We start from the raw sequence: 25,939 nt of genomic DNA, 5'->3' as shown, positions 1-25,939 counted from the left end.
TGCCGTACGGATGCCATTTATGGATCGCTTCCCCTGGTTACCCCCTGGTCTGTATGAGAAAGTTTTACATCGGTATTTGACAAAAACAGACTTTAAAACCATAAAACATCCACTAAAACGCACTAAATCTGCGAGTTAATTGTTCCCGGTAAGAAGTCTTTGTATTTTCCGGCTGGAGATGTGTAGAGATTTCTGATTCGTTTCACTACACATGATGGCAAAACATATTTCCTCCCCTTGCCACAAAACCTTAAAGAGCACATTTGTAAGAAGGTTGTGTAGGCACTTTGTGTAGGCAGTGTATCGTAAACCCTCGGGCCGAATGGTGCCGTCAACGTTTCTCTTGACATCTTGCTCCTTCATAAAATTAAAAATTAAAATTTTAAATTTGTACACGAGTCTCGAAACACCCTGTAGAGGAGGAGGAGGACTGAGGACTGAGAAGGAGGAGGAAGAGGAGGGGAGGAAGAGGACTCAAGAGGACGAGGAGGACTCAAGAGGAGGAGGAGGACTGAGGAGGACTGAGGAGGAGGACCCAGGAGGAGGAGGAGAACTGAGGAGGAGGAGGAGGAGGAGGAGGAGGAGGAGGAGGAGGAGGAGGAGGAGGAGGAGGAGGAGGAGGAGGAGGAGGAGGAGGAGGAGGAGGAGGAGGAGGAGGAGGAGGAGGAGGAGGAGGAGGAGGAGGATTGATGAGGCGGAGAATGAGGAGGGGGAGGAGGAGCACTCAGGAGGAGGAGGACTGATGAGGAGGAGGAGGACTCAGGAGGACCCAGGAGGAGGACCCAGGAGGAGGAGGAGGAGGAGAACTGAGGAGGAGAATTGAGGAGGAGGAGGAGGAGGACTCAGGAGGAGGAGGAGGAGGACTCAGGAGGAGGAGGAGGACACAGGAGGAGGAGGAGGAGGAGGGCTGAGGAGGAGGAGGATCACTCAGGAGGAGGAGGACCTTAAAGAGCACTTTTGAAAGAAGGTTGTGTAGGCACTTTGTGTAGGCAGTGTATCGTAAACCCTCGTCAACGTTACTCTTGACATCTTGCTCCTTCATTAAATTAAAAATTAAAATTTTAAATTTGGACACGAGTCTCGAAACACCCTGTAGAGGAGGAGGACTGAGGACTGAGAAGGAGAAGGAGGAGGAGGAAGAGGAGGAGGAGGAAGACTGAGGAGGAACAGGACTGAAGAGGAAGAGGAGGACTCAGGAGGAGGGGGGACTCAGGAGGGGGAGGAGGACTCAGGAGGAGGGGGATGAGATGGAGGAGGAGGAGGAGGAGGACGACTCAGGAGAACTGAGGAGGAGGAGGAGGAGGAGGAGGAGGAGAACTGAGGAGGAGAACTGAGGAGGAGGAGGACTGAGGAAGAGGAGGAGGAGGAGGAGGAGGAGGAGGAGGAGGAGGAGGAGGAGGAGGAGGAGGAGGAGGAGGCGGAGGAGGAGGAGGAGGAGGAGGAGGAGGAGGAGGGGTAGGAGGAGGAGGAGGAGGAGGAGGATGAAGACGGGACAGGGTAAGGGCTGCTGCTCGGTAGTATTCGTGGCGGTCTTCGGCGTCGGACGTGCGTCGGCGGCGTCGATGCGGCTTCCGGCGGTGCGTCGTCGCGTGCGTTCGGCGCCCGGAGGATACCGGAGTGCGGTGCGGCTACCGTCGGCGGACAGCGGCTCAGCTGCCTCAGTCGCAGAGCCCGACTCAGGCGGCGGACGCCCACCGGAGGCCGCCCTGAGGCGGCGACCAGCAGAGCGAGGAGAACTAGGGCGGATGAGCCCCGCGTAGGGCCCGGAGGGAGGTCGTACTTGGGCGGCCGGAGGCGGCGGGGGGCGGCCAGCATGCGGAGCGGACCTGATCGGCGACCGGCGCCGGGGGCTGCGGCGCCGCGGCCGCGAGTACACGATGTGCGGACGGATGGAGGAAATCAGGCGTAGGACTGGAGTGCGAGGACGGCCACAGGCTGCGGCTGCAGCAGCCGCCCAGCGGCGTGACGTCGGAGACCTGGGGGAGAGGCGGAGCAGGGTCGGACTGCGGGCGGCGGCGGCAGCCTCACCATATGTCACTGATTCACACCCCCAATGTCTATGACACCGCCCTACTTTTTGTCCGTTTTGAAAATATAGGGTACCGAACGGACAAAAACGGACACAAAACATGAACATGAGTTCCTCCCCCCCCCCCCCCCCCCCCCAACAAAAATCAATTTGGAAGCCGAACCAAACGGTATAAAAATGGAACTACTTGGACGATTACATATGCTAAATAGTGTGTTTACACAGTACTGAGAGGACAGTCCCTTTGAGGATAGGAACGTTCTACGTAACGCATCACTTTCTTAATTTAGCTGTAGCGTGGCGTAGGAAGTAGATAGGGATTCCAAACTTTCACAGAGCGATTACATATGACATAGCGCAATACAAGCATGCCTTAGATACATAGTACAAGGTAGCATTACGTCATCCTTTAACAGACTTACTGGTCACTGCACTGGACCCTCCTTTAAATGATAACGACAGACTCCGAAAACAAATTGATGAATTAAAAATTGATGAATTAAAAACCTTTTTCTTCCAATCCAACTACCCTAAAACTATGGTAGATAACATCAGTGAAAAAGTCAAAGGCTTTGAAAGATGCCTCAAACCACTGGACAACTCAAACAGCAATGTCCTGGTCCCAAAGTCTCCAGAACCAGCAGTCCGCGTTATTTCAACATTTGGTAGCGATCAAGAGTTAGTAGAATCGGTAAAAAGATTGGAACCAGAGCTCAGTAGAACCAGGAGCTTCTCAGGATTATCTGGTTCCCATACAAGTGGAAACACCCCAGGCTCCCCAATATCATCTAGAGCCGGTACATCACGCCCTATCTTCAAATTCGTCAGACGTACTGGAACATCATTTAGAAGGAAGTTAGTCAAAGCAAAACAGTTTGCGGATGACTTAACCCAACCTCACACAAGACCATGTGGGGGCAGACACTGCGGTACCTGTAACATCATATCTCCACATCCATCAATAACAGTCAACGGACAGCGAGCCAAAGCAGTGTCTGGTACATGTGTCAGCTACAATGTTGTATACATCTTCAGTTGCCAACTTTGTAATATGTGTTATGTAGGAAGAACGGTGCAGCCCCTAAGGGCACGAGTAAACGAACATCGCGCCCATTACTACAAACTCATTTCGGACAATACGTTTGTCCCTGAAGAAAACGACGACGGATTCAGCTTGGGTAAACACCTTGTAGAAGTTCATAACATGAAACAACGTGACAATTTCAACCAGGCTTATAAAGTGTCAATTCTCAGTAATAGTAGCCCAAGAACTCTCGAAGTGGATGAACACCGTTATATTCAGAAACTGAGAACTATACGTCCATTGGGGCTCAATGCCGTGGACCCGTTTGGGATTCCATTATTGGATTTATCTTAAAGGTTTTCCATTGCATTGGGGCACAAGAGTTATGTTTTTAAAAATATTCATATCGTTTTTAGTTGTGTCATTTCAATTCCAATGTTACACTTTGTAGGAACTGATATTAACCGAGTTTCTGATTCAGGATGTTACTGAAGATAGTAATGAAAATGTTTTAACACCTCAGTACTGTGTTTTACTACAGCTCAACCTGCTCAGTCTGACTATTTGGGAATTTAAACTCTTGATAAATGCAAATATCATATGAGCAGCCGATCGATTTATTGCTTGAACTGTGCATCCTTTTTTTTAAATACATAAGGTCAATTTTTCTATCGTGAAACTTAGTCACTGAAAGTGAAGACAACGCAATCTGGCTGTGCCGGTTCCCCTCTGCCTAGATCACTTAGAATATCCATAGTTAGCAATACTTTAATCGTTTAATGCAGCGATATAGCCAGTTATTAATGCCACATTGTAGATTTTAGCCTGTTCCAATCATCCTTATATCGAGTTAATGAAATTTATGAAATTGCCTACCGTTCAAATCGCTCTCTGTTGTTAGCACCACACTGATTAACTACAATGTTCCAATTTTTTAGAATTATGTCCGACATAATTCTAATTTTTGCTGTTACAGCAGATAGTTATGGTGAAATGGCACGCAGGAATAAGTCATCCCTGTCCTCCAAAAAGCACATGAAAAGGTACTTGGTAAGCCATGTCTTTTCCAATATCAAATCCAATGTATCACAATCTGTGGACTTTTTACTCAAAAACTAGATTGATTAATTGATAATTCATTGCTGATTGTTCACGCGCCCTATATGGAAGTATAAAAATGGTAATCCGCATACTCCAGGAAGAATTGAAGCAATCTCAAGAGAAAAGAAGGGAATCTGGATCCTTCGTCGGATCGTCACAGAGCTTAGAGAGGAGCTCTACGCTTCACTGGCCATGCAAAGCAGGGAGAGTGACGGAGGCGGAGGCACTGCTGGCTGCTGGAGCGGACATTAACAAGCTGGACAGAGCGCTGTTGAACCCTTTCATGGACGCGATCAACTCAGGTAAATCATTTGACCGCCTTAACAATATGGGTTTATCTAACATTGGTAATAGTAGCAAGAGGTTTTAGTCATGCGTTTGATTACAGCACAGTGTGAAACCCTGAAGCATACGTCGAGCTCTAAACTCTGTTTTGTCTGATAATCAATTATTTGAATATTGAAGGATTAAATTTGGTAACTTGATGATCACATAATTAACAGGACAGGTCGACTGTGCTAGATGGCTGCTGAGGCAAGACGGTTGAAAGCTCCAGCCCGAGATATGGTCGTTTTGTAGGGAGAGGGGGCTAGAGTCAGTGCTAACAGCTTAACAGAAGGTAAAATCTTGAACTTTTGGTCATTGATTCTTTGAATCAATGAACAGATTCAAAGAATCAATGAACAATCGTTCAGATGTAAAAATTATTTATTCACTATTTTGCATTACATTTAGTTACACGACTGACATGCGACATCCGTCGTTGACCTTTGTCTTTATTTCAGCAAGGTACGGAGAGCGATCCATGGCTGTCCCGATAGACCCACTCAGACTCCTGCCGGAAGATACTCCTCCGGTTGATCCAGATGAGACAGTTCTAGCAGATGATCAGTTACAGACTGAAGAACATATCCCACAGATCAATGCGTCAACATCTGCAAATGAAGGTACTTCAATCTGCTCTTCTTGTATATGTCTTTGTGCCTTTTTCTGTGATTGTACTGAAGTGTACTCTGTGTGTTTGTGCCTGTGTCTGTCTTTGTATCGAGTGTGTGTCTCTGATTGTACTGCGTGTGTCTGTAATTGTAATGTAGTGTACTGAAGTGAACTATGTGTGTTTATGTGTGTGTGTCTGTGTGTGTATGTGTCTGTGTGTGTATGTGTCTGTGTGTGTATGTGTCTGTGTGTGTTTGTGGGTGTGTTTGTGGGTGTGTGTGTATGTCTGTGTGTATCTGTGTCTGTCTGTGTGTCCGTCTGTGTCTGTGTGTGTCTGTGTTTATGCTGTGTCTGTGTGTCTATGTCTGTATGTGTTTGTGGGTGTGTGTATCTGTCTGTCTGTCTGTCTGTCTGTCTGTCTGTCTGTCTGTCTGTCTGTGTGTCTGTCTGTCTGTGTGTGTGTGTGTGAGTGAGTGTGTGTCTCTGTGCGTCTGTGTGTGTGTGTGTGAGTGTGTCTCTGTGCGTCTGTGTGTGTGTGTGTGTGTGTGTGTGTGTGTGTGTATGTGTGTGTGTGTGTGTGTGTGTGTGTGTGTGTGTGTGTGTGTGTGTGTGTGTGTGTGTGTGTGTGTGTGTGTGTGTGTGTGTGTGTGTGTGTGTGTGTGTGTGTGTGTGTGTGTGTGTGTGTGTGTGTGTGTGTGTGTGTGTGTGTGTGTGTGTGTGTGTGTGTGTGTGTGTGTGTGTGTGTGTGTGTGTGTGTGTGTGTGTGTGTGTGTGTGTGTGTGTGTGTGTGTGTGTGTGTGTGTGTGTGTGTGTGTGTGTGTGTGTGTGTGTGTGTGTGTGTGTGTGTGTGTGTGTGTGTGTGTGTGTGTGTGTGTGTGTGTGTGTGTGTGTGTGTGTGTGTGTGTGTGTGTGTGTGTGTGTGTGTGTGTGTGTGTGTGTGTGTGTGTGTGTGTGTGTGTGTGTTCTTTCATAGAAGTTGTTATTTCCAAGATACGAAGTTCGAAAAGCTAGCATTTAGTAATAGACGAATTTTGCAGCTGATATCAGAATCGAAATGATGATGGTACTACACGAGATGCTCATGGAAAAGGTATCAGTTTGCTTTTCTCCTCCCACGAGCAGTACAAAGTGTGGATTCAACTTTAATCTGATAGAAGATATCGTATGCGGAACCCAAGCCCGGCTATGTCTGTACATAATAACGAAAGAAACCGGTAAGTTTTTAATCATGTAAATGTTCGGCCGAACGTTTGCTTTCATTTTAGACTAGTGACGAAAATCAACAATCGTTTGCCAGTTTGGTTAGTAAAATCGACAAAAAATAGTCCATTCCCCAAGGCCATGATATTCGAATTCTGCCCGTTGAAATCGGCCACTCTGATTTTTATCATTGAACTTTGCATTGATGACATGTTCATTCTCTACAGGTTATGCTGCGAGGGCGTTTAGCTCGATAGATGTTGAAAATGCCCACAGCATTATAAATCATTTGGACCGCCGAGGGGTCCAAAACTCCTCAATCGAAGAGCTTAGTAGACATGTCAGCAACCTACAGAGACTTCAAATTCTCAGGAAAACCTCTCTAGGACGGTAATACATTAACTTGTTTAGTTAATAAATTTAATAAGTAGATTTTGAGTGATGATTACTCAATACTGACTATCAATGAATATCAAATCGCCTTCTCTAGTTATCAAACCCAACATAAATTAAATCTCGGCCTACAAGGACTATTCCATATTTACAACAGACCGAGTGAATGTCTCAATCTTTTCAGGAAGCTTTATACTCCGACATCCACAATTTACCACGCCCCTGAGATCGACAAAGGTCTTTCTGATAGATTGACTTCCAGCCAATTCGATCTACCGAAGCCGAGTGGGAAGAACAAAGAACTGAAACCCATGGTCGCAACGATGCTTCTCGCGGACAAGGGAGAGTTAGGGCCATCGGTGGTCACAAGACTGCAGAATATTTATTTTTTTAAGCGTTGAGGTTGTCACGAAAGCGTACTGTAACGGGACTGTATCAGATTTGAGTGATTTGATTTTGTGATTCGCAGTTCACGTGATTTTATTGTGATCTTAGACTGTAAAAACTATAAAGGTTCAAGTTGAACTATCGTCGCCATGATTATGTATTTTGGAACTGTTCACGTTGAAATTGCTTCGTTAATCAGCAGTCTTCCTTGGTTACCTTCTACTGTGTAATGCAGCTCCAGTTACAATCTTTTATTCTCAGTTACAATCTTTTATTCTAGCTTTTGCAACATTTTAATTGCTCTCTTATCGGTAGTGTTATCTCAACTTGATGTTACACCGACACGTCGTGCTGTACGCCTTGGCTTTTGTAAAATGGATTTTTCCGTCGAACATCTGAACAGATTTGAAAAGGAGCTATCGTCAGCGATGAATGAGATTTTGAAGATGTCAAAAGCACAAAGCGTTACAGAACTGAATCATGCGAGATTAATGGCTGTAAATAAAGATCCCTTGGCTACTGCAGTTGAAAATCTTTCTAAGCTAATGACTAGTAATCTTGAACTTTGTAAATGTGCAGCCAGTACGATAGACAAACTGAAATCAGATCAGCTGAACTATCAGAAAGACCAGATTAAACAGCAACAGGAGCAACTCGACTCTTTTAAAACAACTGTTCATACCGAGATGAAGACAGCGTGGAGCGATATCGTGAAGAAGAACTGCGAGACAACTACAAGTACTCCGTCGATCAACAGTATAAAAACAGCTGTGAAAACCGTAGTTGAAGACGACATCCGTAGTAAGAATTTCATTATCTAGTTCTACGATGTACCGGAGAATTATTCCCCTGATCCACACTTAGTGGCAGAAGAAGTGATCGAATTGATTTGGGAATCCTCAGGGTGTGATCCTAAAGTTGTGGCAGCAAATTCTATCGGGACTAAAACAACTTCAGGCAGTGGTAAACCGAGACCAATAAAAGTGACATTGGCTTGCGCGGAATCAGTAAAAATGGTTCTTGCTCGAGCAAGAAATCTGAAGAAATCTAAATGTACAGCGTACCACACATGGTACATCACCATGACAGAAGCAGGGAGGAGAGAGCAGCTCATCAGAAACTTGTTGTCAAAGTAAAGGAAATGATCACTGATGAGCCAACAAAGTATCATTATATTAGAGACGGCAAGATTTTCAGTGTAGATAAGGTTAAGTTGTAACATTCGGTGTTTTGGATATCTACATAATTACTTTGATTTAAATGTGTGTATGGCTCTTATTTATGGCTGTTGCGTGTATTTGTTGATTACGGCTAATAACGAGGAACTTTTAATTGTGAGTTAAAAAACTGCAACCGTGATTGTAACTCAGGTATGTGATGACTTGTGGAGCACACATCGCTGAATAGCAATCGCGAAGCAGGTCTCACCAAGGCTAGGTATATTTAGGGTTTTTTATTTTTCTGAGGACACTTTGCCAGTAGTTTAACTTTTTGTGTTGTGTGCTACGGTACAGTGTTTCAATTTTTTGATTATAGTGGTATGTTCTATCTTTCTATTTATTTATCTAATTCTAATGTAATATTTCAATATTATAGTAAACATTAACCAGTGTACCAAAAGCTGGTCCCCAAACAAACAAACAGCTACGATCAACGATACTTAGCTAGTACATTCATAGTAACTGCACTGAGAAGAGTAAAAAATTTGAGCTTTGACGGAATAACATTTCCTTGTTTTTAGATACGGTTACTATTCTAGTGAGGGGTTCATAGCTGACCATTAAGGTCTTACTCACAATAATTTGTGCTCTGATATTGGCCGTACTGACTGCTGTTGAAAAAGCCACGCCATCAGATGCGCGTCACGAGAGTCCACCCCAGTAGACCCCACTACGTACAAATTTGAAATTTTCCCAAAAACTTCTGAATAAGCTAGTTTGTTTTCAATAACTTTTGCAATATTAACAGTAGACCCTTCAAATTTTCACCAAATGTTACTCCAGACATTTCTGCATGGTAACTGTGTCATAGAATTTTAATTTAGGGACCCAATTTTGTGCAACACTCCGGTATCTGACGACTGGTCGCGGACGTGGTTATTGTATTGTCAACTTCTATTGCACAGTCACACTGAGCGAGCTATATTTTGAGTACAAATATAAACTTTACACCAGGTGAAAGCTGAGACGTTTCTCTTTAAGATGATCACCTCACATTACGTGTATCTGTGACAGTGAGATAGTAACGATTCAAAACGTCAAGTTGAACAGGCTACAAAATACGCGCTGAATTAAGGTCCACCCCAGGAGTCCACCCCACGCGCGTAGGGTGTTAACATATTATCGATCCTTAGACATCATACTATTGTGTCCAATTAGCGGTTAGGTTTCTAAACTCGTAGCAGAAAACACGTCTTTTTGCCCGTAAGAGCCTCTACTATAAGGCCCCTTCTCGAACATCACGTGTACGAGAAGGTGCCTTACGAAAAATGTATGTTTTTCCGCAAATATATTGTATATACGTTCCAAAAAACATATGTTCTTTGAAAAAGTATATATGTTTTTTGAAAAAGTATATATGTTTTTTTTAAAAGTATATATGTTTTTTTTAAAGTATATATGTTTTTAAAAAAGCATATATTTTCTTCGTAAGGCCCCTTCTCGTACACTGTAGTAACCTTCCCTTAATCCAATTTTAACAAAAATTGGTCAGCTTACTCATAGACTTAGTGCAAAGAAACTGCCACAAACTGCTGCAAACGGCTTGCGATTGCAGCAGTTTAATTGACGATGTCAATTCATGGCAGCTCGGCGCGGCACAGTAGCGTATCTCGCCGATCTAGCCTGTGAGAAGCCTCATCGAGTGCGCGGCGCGGCACAGTAACGCATCGCGCTACAAGCAGCAGTTAGTAGCAGTTATGAGTTAGATTGTAGCGCGATGCGCTACTGTGCCGCGCCGAGCTGCCATGAATTGACATCGTCAATTAATGAGTTAGACTTAGTGGCAGTTAGTGGCAGTTATAACTATAGTAGCAGTTAGTGGCAGTTTCTTTGCACTTTGGTCTTTGGACTTTTCTCCTGCATGCTGTGACCAATACCTTGTCATACCTTTTTGGAATAATGAATGAATTTCGCCTGGATACCATATTTGATGATTCGCGGCTATAATTGGAACTTCAGTAAATGTAAAAATCGTGTAATTTGACAAAATTAGTTGATTTTTGTCGTATTATTTTATCATTTCTCAAATTCCTGATATTATGTATTAGGCCGTGCGCCATCGACCGTAAGACGCGCGCGCTGACCATTGCACATTGAATGTTTTTTTCGGCCAGCACATTATTTCGGAAACAATCAAAAAGTTATAATACTTCCTTGACATACGTTGCATGCCACTTTTCGCGCGCGAAGCGCGCGCCGCCGCGGATACGAAACATGTATCAGATACGAAACATGTATCGGATACGAAACATGTATCAAATACTTCCCATATAAAAATTTTGTTGAAATTTGGTCAGCTTATGTAAACACTTACGTTTTATTAAACTTAAATTAGTTTGAGCAATTTCGATGCTCAGAATTTGAGTTATCAACGAATTTATTGTATCACGTGGTGACCCCCACTGTCGCTTCACTATAGTATCAAGTATCGTCTTCGACGATACAAGGGGAGCCGTGCACTTCGTGCGCGGCGGGTCATACAACGTATGACAACGAATTTATACTTATTTTGTCATTTTTAGACCTCTTAATCAAGACCAATCTCTCCCATTTAATTTAGGTTCTGTAGTTAAGTATGATTAGAAGGTTCTGACAAATTTTCAGCATGATCTGATTTAAGGAACTGAAGATGTAACAAAATGATACGACAAAAATCAACGAATTTCGTCAAATTACGCGCCTTTAATAGTTTACACTTACTTGTTACTGGGCCGCGCTCAGCCTGTCATTCCGCCTAATCTCTTTTCGGTTGTTTATCAACATTAAAGCCTGGGGTCCTCAGATAAAGTTTACACCTACATTTCACTTTTGCTCCAAAAGCCGCGCACCATCAAATATGGCACATAGACGAAACCCACTGATCATTCCAAAAAGGTATGACAGATTTGGTACTGTAAAAATTTTACCTGGGGACCTGAGGCTATTATGTTCATTAACATAGAGATTCGGCGGAATGACAGGCTGAGCGCGGCCCAGTAATGAAAATTCTCACAGTCTCTAGAAAACATTCTACCATATCGTGACCCCCACGGTCGTTTCACTATACACGATACAGGGGGAGCCGCGCTGCGCGCAGTCGTGCGCGGCGGTTCATACCCCATACCACATACCCAGCTAGCAGACCTTACTGGCTGGCGATTTACCTAACCATGTGCTTTCGCGCCACTTCGGGCGCGCTTGTTTCAAAAGTCAAGATATAAATAAGTTAACAAATCAGGTTGGGTTTAGTGTAAGCTTACTAGGTCTCAAGAAAAAGAAATGGGTCAGAGTGAACTAAACACGATTCAAGAGTCACTCTCTCTGATTGCACATTATTCCTGTAGGGACATGATATTCTTATGAGTCACGTGCGCTTCACATGACCCGCCAGAGATCGTTCTGAATGGCAGGCTAAGTAACGTGACGAGTAACGTGACATTTCATTAGATGAAGCTGCAGTGTTATATTACTTAACTTAATGTTATCAGCGCCTGAAGGAACTGGTTATCATTTTTTATAGCCTGAAGTTGCCCTCTCTGCTCTCGCTTGCAGTAGCGCGTCACGCAGTACGCGTATACACATGGCTATGTGAAGCCTGAAGTATATATATAACAAATAGGTGGTGTTGTATGATCATATTGGCAGTTGCACAATTTAAACATCAAAAGTTATTCTAATTAGAACCATCTAGGCGAATTAAATTAAATTATTGGATGCCAGGAACTAAAATCAAATATACTGGAATTGATTGAAATCAAGAACTTCGAATACTGGGTTTCCTTGAAGAGGTCTTATTCTAATTAGAACCAAGTAATAGAATATCCTGGGCCAACTCACATTTCATGTCTAGTGCTTGAAGTGTGCTTACCTAGCTGGGGACCTCAGGCTATTATGTTCATAAACATATGACATAGAGATTCGGCGGAATGACAGGCTGAGCGCGGCCCAGTAAGAAGTGTGATAGAGCGAGCGATAATAGAAACACTGGAGGTGTAAAATATGCAGAGTTCACTCAAAGTCAATAGTTAATGTGGGGTGGTTCGTGCATCGTGGAAAAGGTCACTAAACACGTGCTCTGGAACTCCGTTATTATCCAACTTTTAACATAATATCCATTTTAGAGGCAGCTTCTAATTTTATGTTTTAGCATGTTTGGAACAATATTACATCATAATGAGTGAGCTGTGTGTTATACCGGGTATCACAATTGATACTCGGATTCAAACTCAATTATGAAGGATTAGGGTGGTGACTGGTGAGGTCAGGGTATTTGCAGATGTGGTCACTAAACTACAATAGAAATGTAGCAGAGGTACGTGTTAAGAAATCTAGCTCTTCAAGTTAGCCTCAAATTATGCGTCCTTCGCTCTACTTTTGGGGTAATAGAAATAATGAGATGATGAATATCTCAAACTTTCAATTTCCTAAACACAAGTTCAGAATATCAGTATAATATATATATAACTTGTTTTTAAGTCATGTTCAATGTTGAAGAACACAAGTTCTGAATATGAGGCGATATGTTAACTTGTTTTCATTCACTTAGAAGTGCGAAAAATAATCAACATTATCCTAAATTCCCACGAATTGAGCTGGAATCGATTGGTATTTGTTATATACCTGGATTACGCCAAAGCGTTTGACAAAGTATAGATCACAACATTCTTCTAGTTCTAGCTAAAGCCAAACGCTACAGCATCAAAACACTACAGTGGCTTGCTGAGTTCTTAAAGAATCGCCTGCAGAGTGGTCGTCGAAGGAGAAAAGTCGTCCTTCTAGATTGTGATAAGTGGTGTCCCACAGGGAACTGTGTTAGCATAAGTCTTAATCAAAGTATCCTTGGAACCCTTCAGTCTCTCTATAAAAAAAGATAATATAATAAACTGGGTAGCAAAAAGAGTTTCCCCTGGTTTTAGCAAATTGACATGAGAATGGTAATGGAAACGCTAGTACTTTAATTTGCCGAATAATTGGGCTATGTCCGGCATTTTAATTTCATAATAGCAACTAACGTTCCTTATGTTCCGAACGTTAAAATATTTTAGCGAACGCGTTCACAAACTATTTTTAGTGAACGTTCCGTACGTTCACTACAACTAAGGTGCAAAATAACATGCAGCTAAACGAAACCAAATTTGAAGTTATCAACTACAAAATGAATAAATCCCTGCTATTGAGAGAACTCCCCTTCTCCAACGAAGACTACAGCTACAGCTCAACAAACGGGGAAACTATCGAACTAACGCAAACAGCCAGAGACCTTGGAGTTTACTCAAATTACTGCTCATGGACGCACCATATCCACCAGATGCTGACAACTGCTAAAAAAATGGCATCGTGGGTCTTTAGTGACAGATCGCCTTTCGTGATGCTCACCCTTTTCAAACAATGGAGAGGAGCAGGCTAGAATACTGTGGCCCGGTCTGGAACACCAGCAAAATCACCGATATAGAAGCAATAGTTCAGAGGAACTACACTCGCCGTATCTTAGGTTGTCACTGTCAGCAATTGCATTGGATTATTGGGACCGTCTTAAGAAGCTGGACCTGCTCTCCCTACAGAGGCGGAGAGACTGAGAGCGATACATCCTGATCCATACATGGAAAATGGCAAACGACCTTGCTCCAAATGACATCAACATTGTATTCAAGGAAAACACTCGACACGGCATAAAAGCCATATTCCCACCACTAGCTGAACAACAAATCGCAACGATCAGTGGCCACTCATTACGAGAATTCCTTTGGAGTGAATGCAGCGAGACTATGGAACCTCCTCCCACGACAAGTGAACAGTTTAACTGCTCTAGGACCCTTCAAGATATCACTTGCTTGATTTTTGGAGACGTTCCCCGATACCCCGCCAACCTAAGGATACACCGCCATCACCAACAACTCACTCTTGGAATGGAATCTACAGAAAGATCTGAACCAGGAATGAATGAAGGACGTACTAGTTACTGTTGTCCAGAAGCAATCCCTGCCAAACCAACCTAAAGTACCTATAAAACTTAATAAGGTATTATAATATACATATCATATATTTATAAGTATTTTTATTTCATATCAAAAGTGTCCCTGGGAAGTTTGGTGGGTCTAGCATGTATATAATTTTAACGGTTCGGTTTTTAATTTTAATACATTTTGAACCTTAATCAATCAGCACGAGCACCATCGTTCGGGTGATGAAGCGGTATCTCTGAATTGTACTGTTGAGCACTGAAATAATTAAGATGATTGATAACTCTACACGCTAAAAGCCACCACACAGAGAAGACAAAAGCCCCCGACAGTTGAAACCAACTTCAATCGATGTATTTTCGGACGCTGATTCCAAATCACCCCTATAACATAGGGTTAAAAATGCTCCCCTGACGAGATATTGGCGAAAAACTGTTTCGAAAATTTGCAGGTTTTTCACGTTTAATTGCAACTTCTATTTTAATATTTGAAAAGATTTAGTTTAACAATTGTATGTTTCTGCTACGAAGAGTTGCAAAAAGTGTCCCCAGTAATCTATCATGATTGACCCACTCAAGAGAGCAAAAAACGAAAATGTTGAAAACATAGAAAATGCCAAGTAAGTATTGCCTTAAATCATGATGTATAAATAGTCCTGACATTCAGTACAACAACAGGGAAAACAAAATCTTAAACATAAAACTAAAAGCTAAGATACAATTTAAGCTCGACTGTTACTATGTGTAAATAAACAATAACTATCTGCAGATTACAAACTTTTCATAATCAATTTCATTTATTTGTTAGTAATTTCCCAAAACAAGAATTCCACAAAACATATCAAAATGTACAGGTAACTAAGTAGGTTACCTGGTAACTAAGGCAGGTGACTGCGAACGTCCGAACGAGTAACCAATATTGGACCAATAATGAGGTAAAGTGGACAGACGTTGTACAAGATGGGGTGGGGGGTCATAGTCATTCACCACAAGGGACCGTTCACATATTACGTAATCACTTTTTGGCCAATTTTAACCCCACCACCCTTCCCACCTCCGTGTTTAGTTTGACACATAGCTATTGTCCCACCCCCTCCCCCCCCCTCAGTAATTACGTAATATGTTAACGACTCCTAAGTTAATTCCGGAATAAATTGAGAAATTGCGAGAAAACGATATTTTTCTGACTTTTTGCCATCCGAAAAAGACTAAAATTTCAGTATTATGGCAACTCACTTTCGCCATTCAAAAATAACTAGAATTGTTCTCCATTTTTTGTGATCTTTCAAATACGAAACAACTAAGTTCCGGAATGAATGGCAAATAGTTTCCTCCACAAGATTGGACCAGTTATTTACAATATACCAGTCAGATACTGTACAAGATGCACAATAAAATAATTCCCTGTTATCCTGATCGGAATTAGCTAATAGTCCCCTGATTTTACAGTTACCATAGTAACACTGCTAGTTACCATAATTACACTACAGTTACCATAGTTACACTACAGTTACCACGTTTCCGGTCACGAGGACACGGTTTCATTTGTTTTCTCAGTTGGCTCCGTAGAAATCGTAGGCTTCTCCTCTTTCTCGCTTTTAGAGATGGAGGAAGTGCGCTGTTTGCTCTTTCGGCGTTTCTTAGATTTCCGCTTATCCCTTTCTTTCTTTTCAATAGCCGCAATCTGGGGTCGGATAGGTTGCAATAAAATCATTTTTACTGAGCTGTAGGGACAACATATTTTATCATGAAAAATACATTATCATTTTATGTACTCCAGTAGCAGGGAGGTGTTGAGTGTGCACTTCGATGTATAGAGTTTTTTGCTACTGAATCGGGTTAAATAGGTCATTGGTAACTCAAATCACCGAGGGGGGAATTTTGTGTCGCTAGCCCCAACCCTGTGGAGCCACGCCCATATTTCATATCAGGTGCGTATATGGGAAATATGTATCTCAGCTTCCGAAGGTCTTAGAGACTCAAACTTGAGTTTAAAATGACCGCAATGCACATGTTTATATTAGTACTATAAAGGTCATGAAAGCCCAAAATGCTTATTTTTGGAAAAAATTCAGAAAAACCGATTTTCACTTGAGCATGAGTAAAAAAATCTACTCTAGAAATTTAGTGAAAATCGAGTAAGCAGTTCAGTGTCTACAAGATTTCTAAACACAGGGTCCTCAGTTAGGTCATTTTGAATCAGAATTGATGAAGTAAGCAATTTCTATAAGTAGTTTCAACCCTGTGGAGCCACACCCATATTTCATATCAGGTGGCATATGGGAAATATGTATCTCAGCTTCTGAAGGTCTTAGAGACTCAAATTTGAGTTTAAAATGACCGCAATGCACATGTTTATATTAGTACTATGAAGATCATAAAAGCCCAAAATGCTTATTTTTGGAGAAAATTCAGAAAAACTGATTTTCACAAGCAAAAAAATCTACTCGAGAAGTTAAGTGAAATCGAGTGTAAAGTTCAGTGTCTACAACGTTTCTAAACACAGGATCCTTTGTAAGATCATTCTGAATCAGAATTGACAAGGTACGCAAATTCTACTAGTATGTAGTTTTGACCCTAGGGTGCAAAACTCCTAAATCACCCCCAGGCGCAAATATATGACTTTTCTATCTCGGCTTCTTAACGTTGTAGGGGCCTCTCTTTGAGCTCAAATTTACTACAATGGCCACATTTATATACCGACTATAAAGCAACATATGGTCTATATAGCTTAGTTTTTAGAAATTCTAAATTTTCACGGCCAGGTAGCGCAATTACGGCCTGGTAGCGCAGTTGGTTAGCCAGCTTTGCAATCGTGAGGTTGCGGGTTCAAATCCCACTGCCTGCCTGGTCGTGGGGTGAGTGTCGTTGATATTCAGCTAAGGATCGTGAGTGGTCTATGCAGCCCCCCGGTCTACTCAGCCGAATACTTGAGAAATCGGGTGTGAGGTCACTGGCTAAAAACAAATCCTTCGGCTTCCTGTAATTGGCTGGTTGCACTTGTGTAACAATATGGCTGTTGGAATACTCCGAAGTAAAATAAGTGTCTAGATTTTTAAAAAAAAACTGTTTTAACCTTCATGCATCATAAAATAGTAACATTATCAAACATGTACTTAATAATGATATCTCGGGCTAAAAAGATATTTGCAGCACAGTAAAACGTTCAACATAAACACATTAGGATAACATTTATGGAGCAGCACATACCACCTAACTTTAATTTTGGTATAACTGCGAAAATACTCAGTTTCAGAAGGCTGCCTTCAGCTCCCTCTCTGGGGCTCTCTCCAGTACTGCTCGGCTATTATGGATAATCAACTTGAATCCAACCTCATGTAGCAGAATCTACTTCTAGCTACTTTCTGCTAACTCCATGTCAACTCTACCCAGCTACCACCATACGTTATAATTTTAGATCTTGTAACCTCTGATATGAGTGCTACCTCCGCTGCATCCAACAATTTCCAGCTCATTAAGGAAATTTTTCTGATGGTTCCTAGATAGGGCAAGAAGTAGTCCACTAACCTAAGCTAAGATTGCTAGAAATAGCAGTAGTTGGAGGAACCTTGGTGGTAGCTAAAGAGAGGGAAGAGATAGTTGCCGAAGTAGGTGAAAACAGCTGGAATTGGTGGTATAGTAGCTGGATAGAGGAAGAGGTAGCATTCATATCAGAGGTTGCTAGAAAGATCTGAAATCATAACGTACTGGTGGTAGCTGGGTAGAGACTAGAGATGATGCATGAAGGTTAAAAAAGATTTAATGAATTTCTAAAAACTAAGCTGTATAGACCCTAAGTTGCTTTGTGCTTTATAGTCGGTATATAAATGTGGCCATTGTAGTAAATTTGAGCTCAAAGAGAGGCCCCTACAACGTTAAGAAGCCGAGATAGAAAAGTCATATATTTGCGCCTGGGGGTAATTTAGGAGTTTTGCACCCTAGGGTCAAAACTACATACTAGTAGAATTTGCGTACCTTGTCAATTCTGATTCAGAATGATCTTACAAAGGATCCTGTGTTTAGAAACGTTGTAGACACTGAACTTTACACTCGATTTCAGTTTTCACTTAACTTCTCGAGTAGATTTTTTTGCTTGTGAAAATCAGTTTTTCTGAATTTTCTCCAAAAATAAGCATTTTGGGCTTTTATGATCTTCATAGTACTAATATAAACATGTGCATTGCGGTCATTTTAAACTCAAATTTGAGTCTCTAAGACCTTCAGAAGCTGAGATACATATTTCCCATATGCCACCTGATATGAAATATGGGTGTGGCTCCACAGGGTTGAAACTACTTATAGAAATTGCTTACTTTATCAATTCTGATTCAAAATGACCTAACTGAGGACCCTGTGTTTAGAAATCTTGTAGACACTGAACTGCTTACTCGATTTTCACTAAATTTCTAGAGTAGATTTTTTTACTCATGCTCAAGTGAAAATCGGTTTTTCTGAATTTTTTCCAAAAATAAGCATTTTGGGCTTTCATGACCTTTATAGTACTAATATAAACATGTGCATTGCGGTCATTTTAAACTCAAGTTTGAGTCTCTAAGACCTTCGGAAGCTGAGATACATATTTCCCATATACGCACCTGATATGAAATATGGGCGTGGCTCCACAGGGTTGGGGCTAGCGACACAAAATTCCCCCCTCGGTGATTTGAGTTACCAATGACCTATTTAACCCGATTCAGTAGCAAAAAACTCTATACATCGAAGTGCACACTCAACACCTCCCTGCTACTGGAGTAATGTTAGTTATTATCAAATTCTATTCAAATCAAATTCATACTCAATTCGGACAGGCTCCATTTAAGTAGATTATTTAGTAGGCGAATACCTGACTTTTGTAGTTACCATAGTTACACTACTAGTTACCATAGTTACCTGAGTTTTGTAGAAAAGATAGCATTTCTGTAACTCGGCCATTGTGCCCTGCATACTACGGATCTTATCTGGCAGATCTAGGTGATCGAACAAATGGATACCAAAATCCTTGTCAAATATCTTCACCTGAAATAATCACAAACGTATAGAATTTGAGGAATGTGATACATATTACCTAATAAAATGATCATAATCACACATAATCGGGACACGTTTCTCACTAGTTTAAATACCTCTACAGTCTACAATTTACCTTTGAAGTGGTGCCCTCTTTGTCTGAACATTCCGACGTGGAGTTATTAAATATCATGGGGCTCATTCCTGAAAAATACACATATTTGATATTATACAGAAGCATTTATAGGCCCCCCCCACTATCTACTACGCAGTATTGTACATCAATAAAACAATAAAACACTAACAATTTATCTGGATATTATTACCTGGCACGGTGTTCTTTTCGTCGGAGCTGTCTGAGTCGAGGTTTGCAGGAGATGTGGTGGGACGAGGAGTTAGAAAACCAGGGGTACCAGGGTTACCAGGGTTACCAGGGTAACTGGGCGATTTGAGATTTTCTGAGCTACTGGTGGCGTGAGGCGGAGTGCTGAAAGTTATTGTAAATTAATTATATAATGAAGCTGTAATGAAGCTGTAATGAGACTGGGCAGAATTATTTTTTATTAGATGGAAGGATTAAAACAGAATTATATTTTCCAAGTTGAGTTAGTTGAGTACTACTAACCAATATGGGGGGGTCGTGTAGGGTTGTGGGGTTCCCTTATCTACAGCAGGTGTGTCTACTTGTGTATCTACTTGTGTAACCATGGTAACCAATGAATCTGGAGGTTGTTGTGTAATCGCACTCGTTACTGGCTTCTCGTCTGCCACTGTACTGTCCGGTTCTGCTAAAAGCGGCGATCTGAAAATAAGAATGTGTTACCATGGTAACACACATGGTATACCACCCCAGTTGAAAATCAGACATCCGGCAAACTAAAATACATATATTTAACTACATAACTAGATAAAGATAACTATTTGAACGATAAAGATAAGAAAGTTCCTGACAGATAATATATACCTACACAATAATACAGATAATATTTGAAAGATAAGAAAACAAACTCTGTTGCGGGGTTGTTGTCTTTGTCTGAAGCAGTCTTGGGAATAGGAATACTAGTTATAGGGAACTTGGGGGAGTAGCCGGGCGGATAGGGTCCCATACCTGGTGGTCTCATCGGCACGTAGTATCCACCCTGTAAAATAATCTACATTGAAAATAAAGACAGACAGACAGACAGACAGACAGACAGACAGACAGACAGACATACAGACAGACAGACAGACAGACAGACAGACAGATAGACAGACAGACACAGACAGACAGACAGACAGACAGACAGACAGACAGACAGACAGACAGACATACAGATAGACAGACACAGACAGACAGACAGACAGACAGACAGACAGACAGACAGACACAGACAGACAGACAGACAGACAGACAGACAGACAGACAGACAGACAGACAGACAGACAGACAGACAGACACAGACAGACAGACAGACAGACAGACAGACAGACACAGACAGACAGACAGACATACATACATACATACATACATACATACATAATATACATACATACATACATACATACATATATACATACATACATACAGACATACATACATACATACATACATACATACAGACAGACAGACAGACAGACAGACAGACAGACAGACAGACAGACAGACAGACAGACAGACAGACAGACATATTACCTGGATGATATCAGAGCCGCTGTAGTAGAGGGGGAGTGCAGTGCCGCCTCGCACGTAGCAGTAAGGGGCAGGAGGAGCACTTCTGTCACCTGACCCTGCTAACTTACTTCCTTCACTGTTCTTTACTGTTCCTCTACGTGCTTTATCACGCTCTGTACGGAAATAGATGTGTTTCAAACTGATTAAAGTATCCAGAAGCATCGTCAGATAATGGACAGTGCAAAGTTTGAAAATCAAATAATCCTTTTTATTTTTCAGTTCACTCCTGTCTCCTTCCTTAGCAAGACACATTTTCTAAACTATATTATCTAGGAACCCTTATTTTCTAATCAAACTAGATGTGTTAAACTACTAAATTTAATGTCGCCCCTACTGGATAAGTGAAAGTGAAAGTGAAAGTGAAAGTGAAGCTTCCTACCTGTCCGGCGTGGTCTCTCCTCTGGTCTCTTATCACAATCCTCACAAGGATCAGGTCTGAAGTCGAACTGTTGGAGACGTGATCCTATATCAGAGGTACTGTCAGCCTGAAATACACATTGTAAGTTGTAACCATGGCAACCTGCATACTTTTAGCACGTGACAACATGATGTTAGATTAACAAATTTTAAAATTTGTCTCAATATCTTAGTAGTTACCTGCTGAATTTTGCGTTTTCTGTTTTTCTTCTTGTCTTCTATTTTGATCATGGAGCTAATGTTACTTGGTATTGTTTCCGATACCACCAACAAATTACCTGACAATCAAAATAATAATAAAACAAATTTCTCAAATAATTAATTAATTAATTAATTTAATTAGTTAATTTCTTGAAGGATCACTCACCTCTATTGAATTGAGGCAACCAAATTCCGTGCACGTACTATTGTACACGTAAATTTGAACAACCAAAACAACAATCTACAAAATACCTGATTTAGTGAACAACTAAAACAACAATCTACAAAATACCTGATTTAGTGAACAACCAAAACAAAAATCTACAAAATACTTGATTTAGTGAACAACCAAAACAACAATCTACAAAATACCTGATTTAGTGAACAACTAAAACAACAATCTACAAAATACCTGATTTAGTGAACAACCAAAACAAAAATCTACAAAATACTTGATTTAGTGAACAACCAAAACAACAATCTACAAAATACCTGATTTAGTGAACAACTAAAACAACAATCTACAAAATACCTGATTTAGTGAACAACCAAAACAAAAATCTACAAAATACTTGATTTAGTGAACAACCAAAACAACAATCTACAAAATACCTGATTTAGTGATAAGCCGCCCAGTTTTACTGCCACTAAAAGACGGAGAAAGTAAAGAAGACTGGTGGGCGTAGTGGGGCGTGGCAGGTGAGCTACAGTGACCTGGCTGAGCGACGGGCATTTTACCCATGCCTGGGGAATATATGAGGTTGAATAAATATAGAAGATGAGGTTAAAACAGGTTAAATCAATATAATATAATATGAGGTTAAAACCCATTCTAATATTATTCAGTGAGGGAATCAATACATAATGGATCGTAAATATTTGAATAAATATACATAATATGATGAAATTTATATGACGTCTGAATCAATATACCAGCGTGGTTCTTTAAAGCTTCTGTTACTACGAACTATCATTTATAATACATTTCAAGAACCCATCCAGCAATATAATATAGATGTAAAATGTAAAAGTGAGTAAACCTGCAGCAGGTAGTGTGAAATGTAAAAGTGAGTAAACCTGCAGCAGGTAGTGTGAAATGTAAAATGTAAAAGTGAGTAAACCTGCAGCAGGTAGTGTGAAATGTAAAATGTAAAAGTGAGTAAACCTGCAGCAGGTAGTGTGAAATGTAAAATGTAAAAGTGAGTAAACCTGCAGCAGGTAGTGTGAAATGTAAAATGTAAAAGTGAGTAAACCTGCAGCAGGTAGTGTAAAATGTAAAAGTGAGCAAACCTGCAGCAGGTAGTGTGAAATGTAAAATGTAAAAGTGAGTAAACCTGCAGCAGGTAGTGTGAAATGTAAAATGTAAAAGTGAGTAAACCTGCAGCAGGTAGTGTGAAATGTAAAATGTAAAAGTGAGCAAACCTGCAGCAGGTAGTGTGGTAGTACGGGTGGTGGTGGTGGCCAGGTATTGGGTGGGAACTCCCGTACTGCTCGTTATCAGGACCTGTTCTTTGGTAGGGGACACTCCCTGCAGCTGGAACACATTATATAATTAGTTATTATTTTAACACATTTAAATACAATTAGCTATTATTTTAACACATTATATAATTAGTTATTATTTTAACACATTTAAACACAATTAGTTATTATTTTAACACATTATATACAATTAGTTATTATTTTAACACATTTAATAATTAGTTATTATTTTAGGGGGGGGGGGGGGTGTCACGTCCGTCTATGTCCGCCTATGTCCTGTCCTTTTTGGATTCTATAAGACAACGGACGTGTTTTTTGGGACATTGGCGGACACGGACGGACATTGGCGGACTCGGACGGACATTGGCGGACTCGGACGGACATTTGCGGACCCGGACGGACATTGGCGGACTCGGACGGACATTGGTGGACATTGGTGGACATAGCGGACAAACATTTTGAGAATTTTTCGCAACTTCTATGTATTATAATTTTGTACAAAACAAACGACTTATTAATCACACTAAAGCTATTAATAGCTTTAACTTATTATATCAAATTATATAGGGACCCAGGAAAAGGCCCCAGGAGGAGGAGGAGGACTGGGGAGGAGGAGGACTGTTGAGGACAGATGAGGAGGACTGAGGACGAGGAGGAGGAGTAGGAGGAGGACTGAGGAGGGGAGGAGGAAGAGGACTGGGGAGGATCAGGAAGACCCAGGAGGAGGACCCAGGAGGAGGACCCAAGAGGAGGAGGAGGAGGACTGAGGAGGATGACTCAGGAGGAGGAGGAATCAGGAGGAGGACTGAGGAGGACTGAGAAGGAGGAGGACTGAAGAGTACTGAAGAGTACTGAGGAGGATGGCTGAGGAGGATGACTGAGGAGGATGGCTGAGGAGGATGACTGAGGAGGATGACTGAGGAGGATGACTGAGAGGGAGGAGGAGGATCAGGAAGACCCAGGAGGAGGAGGAGGAGGAGGACCCAGGAGGAGGACCTAGGAGGAGGAGGAGGAGAACTGAGGAGGATGACTCAGGAGGAGGAGGACTGAGGAGGAGGACTGAGGAGGACTGAGAAGGAGGAGGACTGAGGAGGATGGGTGAGGAGGATGACTGAGAGGGAGGAGGAGGAGGAAGAGGAGGAAGAGGACTGAGGAGGAGGAGGAGAAGGACTGAGGAGGAGAAGGAGGACCCAGGAGGAGGAGGACCCAGGAAGCCAGGAGGAGGAGGACCCAGGAAAAGGCCCCAGGAGGAGGAGGAGGACTGGGGAGGAGGAGGACTGTTGAGGACGGAGGAGGAGTAGGAGGAGGACTGAGGAGGGGAGGAGGAAGAGGACTGGGGAGGATCAGGAAGACCCAGGAGGAGGACCCAGGAGGAGGAGGAGGAGGAGGACCCAGGAGGAGGAGGACTGAGGAGGAGGACTGACGATGACTGAGAAGGAGGATGGCTGAGGAGGATGGCTGAGGAGGATGGCTGAGGAGGATGGCTGAGGAGGATGGCTGAGGAGGATGGCTGAGGAGGATGACTGAGAGGGAGGAGGAGGAGGACTCAGGAGGAGGACTCAGGAGGAAGAGGAGGAGGAGGACTCAGGAGGAGGACTTAGGAGAAATGAGAAGGAGGACTGAGGAGAACTGAGGAGGAGGAGGAGGATCAGGAGGAGGACTGAATAGGAGGAGAAGGAGGGGGACTGGGAGAGGACTGAGGAGGAGGACTGATGAGAAGGATGAGGAGGAGGACTGAGGAGGAGGACTGAGGAGGATGACTGAGGAGGATGAGGAGGAGGAGGAGAACTGAATAGGAGGAGGAGGGGGACTGGGGGAGGACTGAGGAGGAGGATGGAGGACTGAGGAGAAGGATGAGGAGGAGGACTGAGGAGGACTGAGGACTGAGGAGGAAGAGGAGGAGGATGAAGAGGAGGAAGAGGACCCAGGAGGAGGACCCAGGAGGAGGACTCAGGAGGAGGAGGAGGACTGGGGAGGAGGAGGAGGACTGTTGAGGACTGATGAGGAGGACTGAGGACGAGGAGGAGGAGTAGGAGGACTGAGGAGGGGAGGAAGAAGAGGACTGAGGAAGATCAGGAAGACCCAGGAGGAGGAGGAAGAGTAGGAGGAAGCATCTAAATGTTATTTTCATTTTTGTCCATTTTTGTCCGTCTTTGTCCGCTCTATTTTGTGTCCGTTTTGAAAATATAGGGTACCGAACGGACAAAAACATGATCCCCCTATAACAGCAAAAATTGAACATTTTATTTAGCAATTTAGGTGTCCATTAATGTCCGCTAATGTCTGTATATGTCCGTCTATGTCCGCCAATGTCCGTCTATGTCCGTCTATGTCCGCCTATGTCCTGTCCTTTTTGGATTCTATGAGACAAGCGGACATAGACGGACGTGACACCCCCCCCCCCCCCCCCCCATTTTAACACATTATATAATTAGTTATTATTTTAACACATTTAATAATTAGTTATTATTTTAACACATTATATAATTAGTTATTATTTTAACACAGTATATACAAGCAATACGTTAATATTTTAACACATTATATATAATTTTTTATTATTTTAATTTTCCTAATTTACGATATCATTTATTTCTAATTTTTTGCTAATAATTTTTAGCAAATATTCAGAAAATTAAAGTCCAATAAAAGCTAAAATAAAAGCTGTACTGACTGTGGGGAACTGGTAAGTGAGCTGAAGATGAGGCGGGAGGATGTGTCCGGGGGTCACACAAGGTCCTGACATTGGACCGGGCTTCATCGCAAACGTACCTGAAGTGTTATCTCTTATCAACATTCTCAATACTTGTGTGCGCAAGAGCATCAATATTCAAAATGTCACTACAATTCACACCCAGCATTCGTTAAAAATCCAAGCAGGTGCTGTTTTTAT

General features: G+C 42.1%; 1 protein-coding gene and 2 long non-coding RNA genes across 3 annotated transcripts in view; 2 read left to right on the top strand and 1 right to left on the bottom strand.

The window, feature by feature from the left end:
• Nucleotides 1-4,432: 4,432 nt before the first annotated feature.
• On the top strand, nt 4,433-5,124 carry LOC134824585 (uncharacterized). Its single transcript, XR_010161436.1, has 3 exons — nt 4,433-4,456; nt 4,658-4,773; nt 4,940-5,124. It is a non-coding gene; the product is annotated as an uncharacterized LOC134824585 (long non-coding RNA).
• A 1,104-nt stretch (nt 5,125-6,228) lies between these two features.
• On the top strand, nt 6,229-6,954 carry LOC134824587 (uncharacterized). The gene is made up of 3 exons (XR_010161437.1): nt 6,229-6,304; nt 6,518-6,680; nt 6,868-6,954. It is a non-coding gene; the product is annotated as an uncharacterized LOC134824587 (long non-coding RNA).
• Nucleotides 6,955-14,919: 7,965 nt separating this feature from the next.
• The window catches only part of LOC134823823 (AT-rich interactive domain-containing protein 4B-like), a 33,129-nt gene continuing 22,109 nt past the window's right edge, over nt 14,920-25,939 (bottom strand). Inside the window, exons 19-30 of the mRNA XM_063835401.1 lie at nt 25,721-25,818; nt 22,987-23,098; nt 22,177-22,308; nt 21,544-21,641; nt 21,326-21,431; nt 20,908-21,059; nt 20,244-20,374; nt 19,861-20,037; nt 19,562-19,722; nt 19,372-19,439; nt 19,119-19,244; nt 14,920-15,912 (exon numbers count right to left, since the gene is read on the bottom strand). Of these exons, the coding sequence (XP_063691471.1) occupies nt 15,754-15,912; nt 19,119-19,244; nt 19,372-19,439; nt 19,562-19,722; nt 19,861-20,037; nt 20,244-20,374; nt 20,908-21,059; nt 21,326-21,431; nt 21,544-21,641; nt 22,177-22,308; nt 22,987-23,098; nt 25,721-25,818 (1,520 nt within the window). The 3' untranslated portion in view covers nt 14,920-15,753. The remainder of the gene's footprint in view (nt 15,913-19,118; nt 19,245-19,371; nt 19,440-19,561; nt 19,723-19,860; nt 20,038-20,243; nt 20,375-20,907; nt 21,060-21,325; nt 21,432-21,543; nt 21,642-22,176; nt 22,309-22,986; nt 23,099-25,720; nt 25,819-25,939) is intronic.

This window comes from Bolinopsis microptera, chromosome 12 (genome assembly GCF_026151205.1).
Source record: "Bolinopsis microptera isolate Bmic1 chromosome 12, MBARI_Bmic_1.0, whole genome shotgun sequence".
Lineage (NCBI taxonomy): Eukaryota > Metazoa > Ctenophora > Tentaculata > Lobata > Bolinopsidae > Bolinopsis > Bolinopsis microptera.
This window is presented reverse-complemented; position numbering and strand designations above follow the sequence as displayed.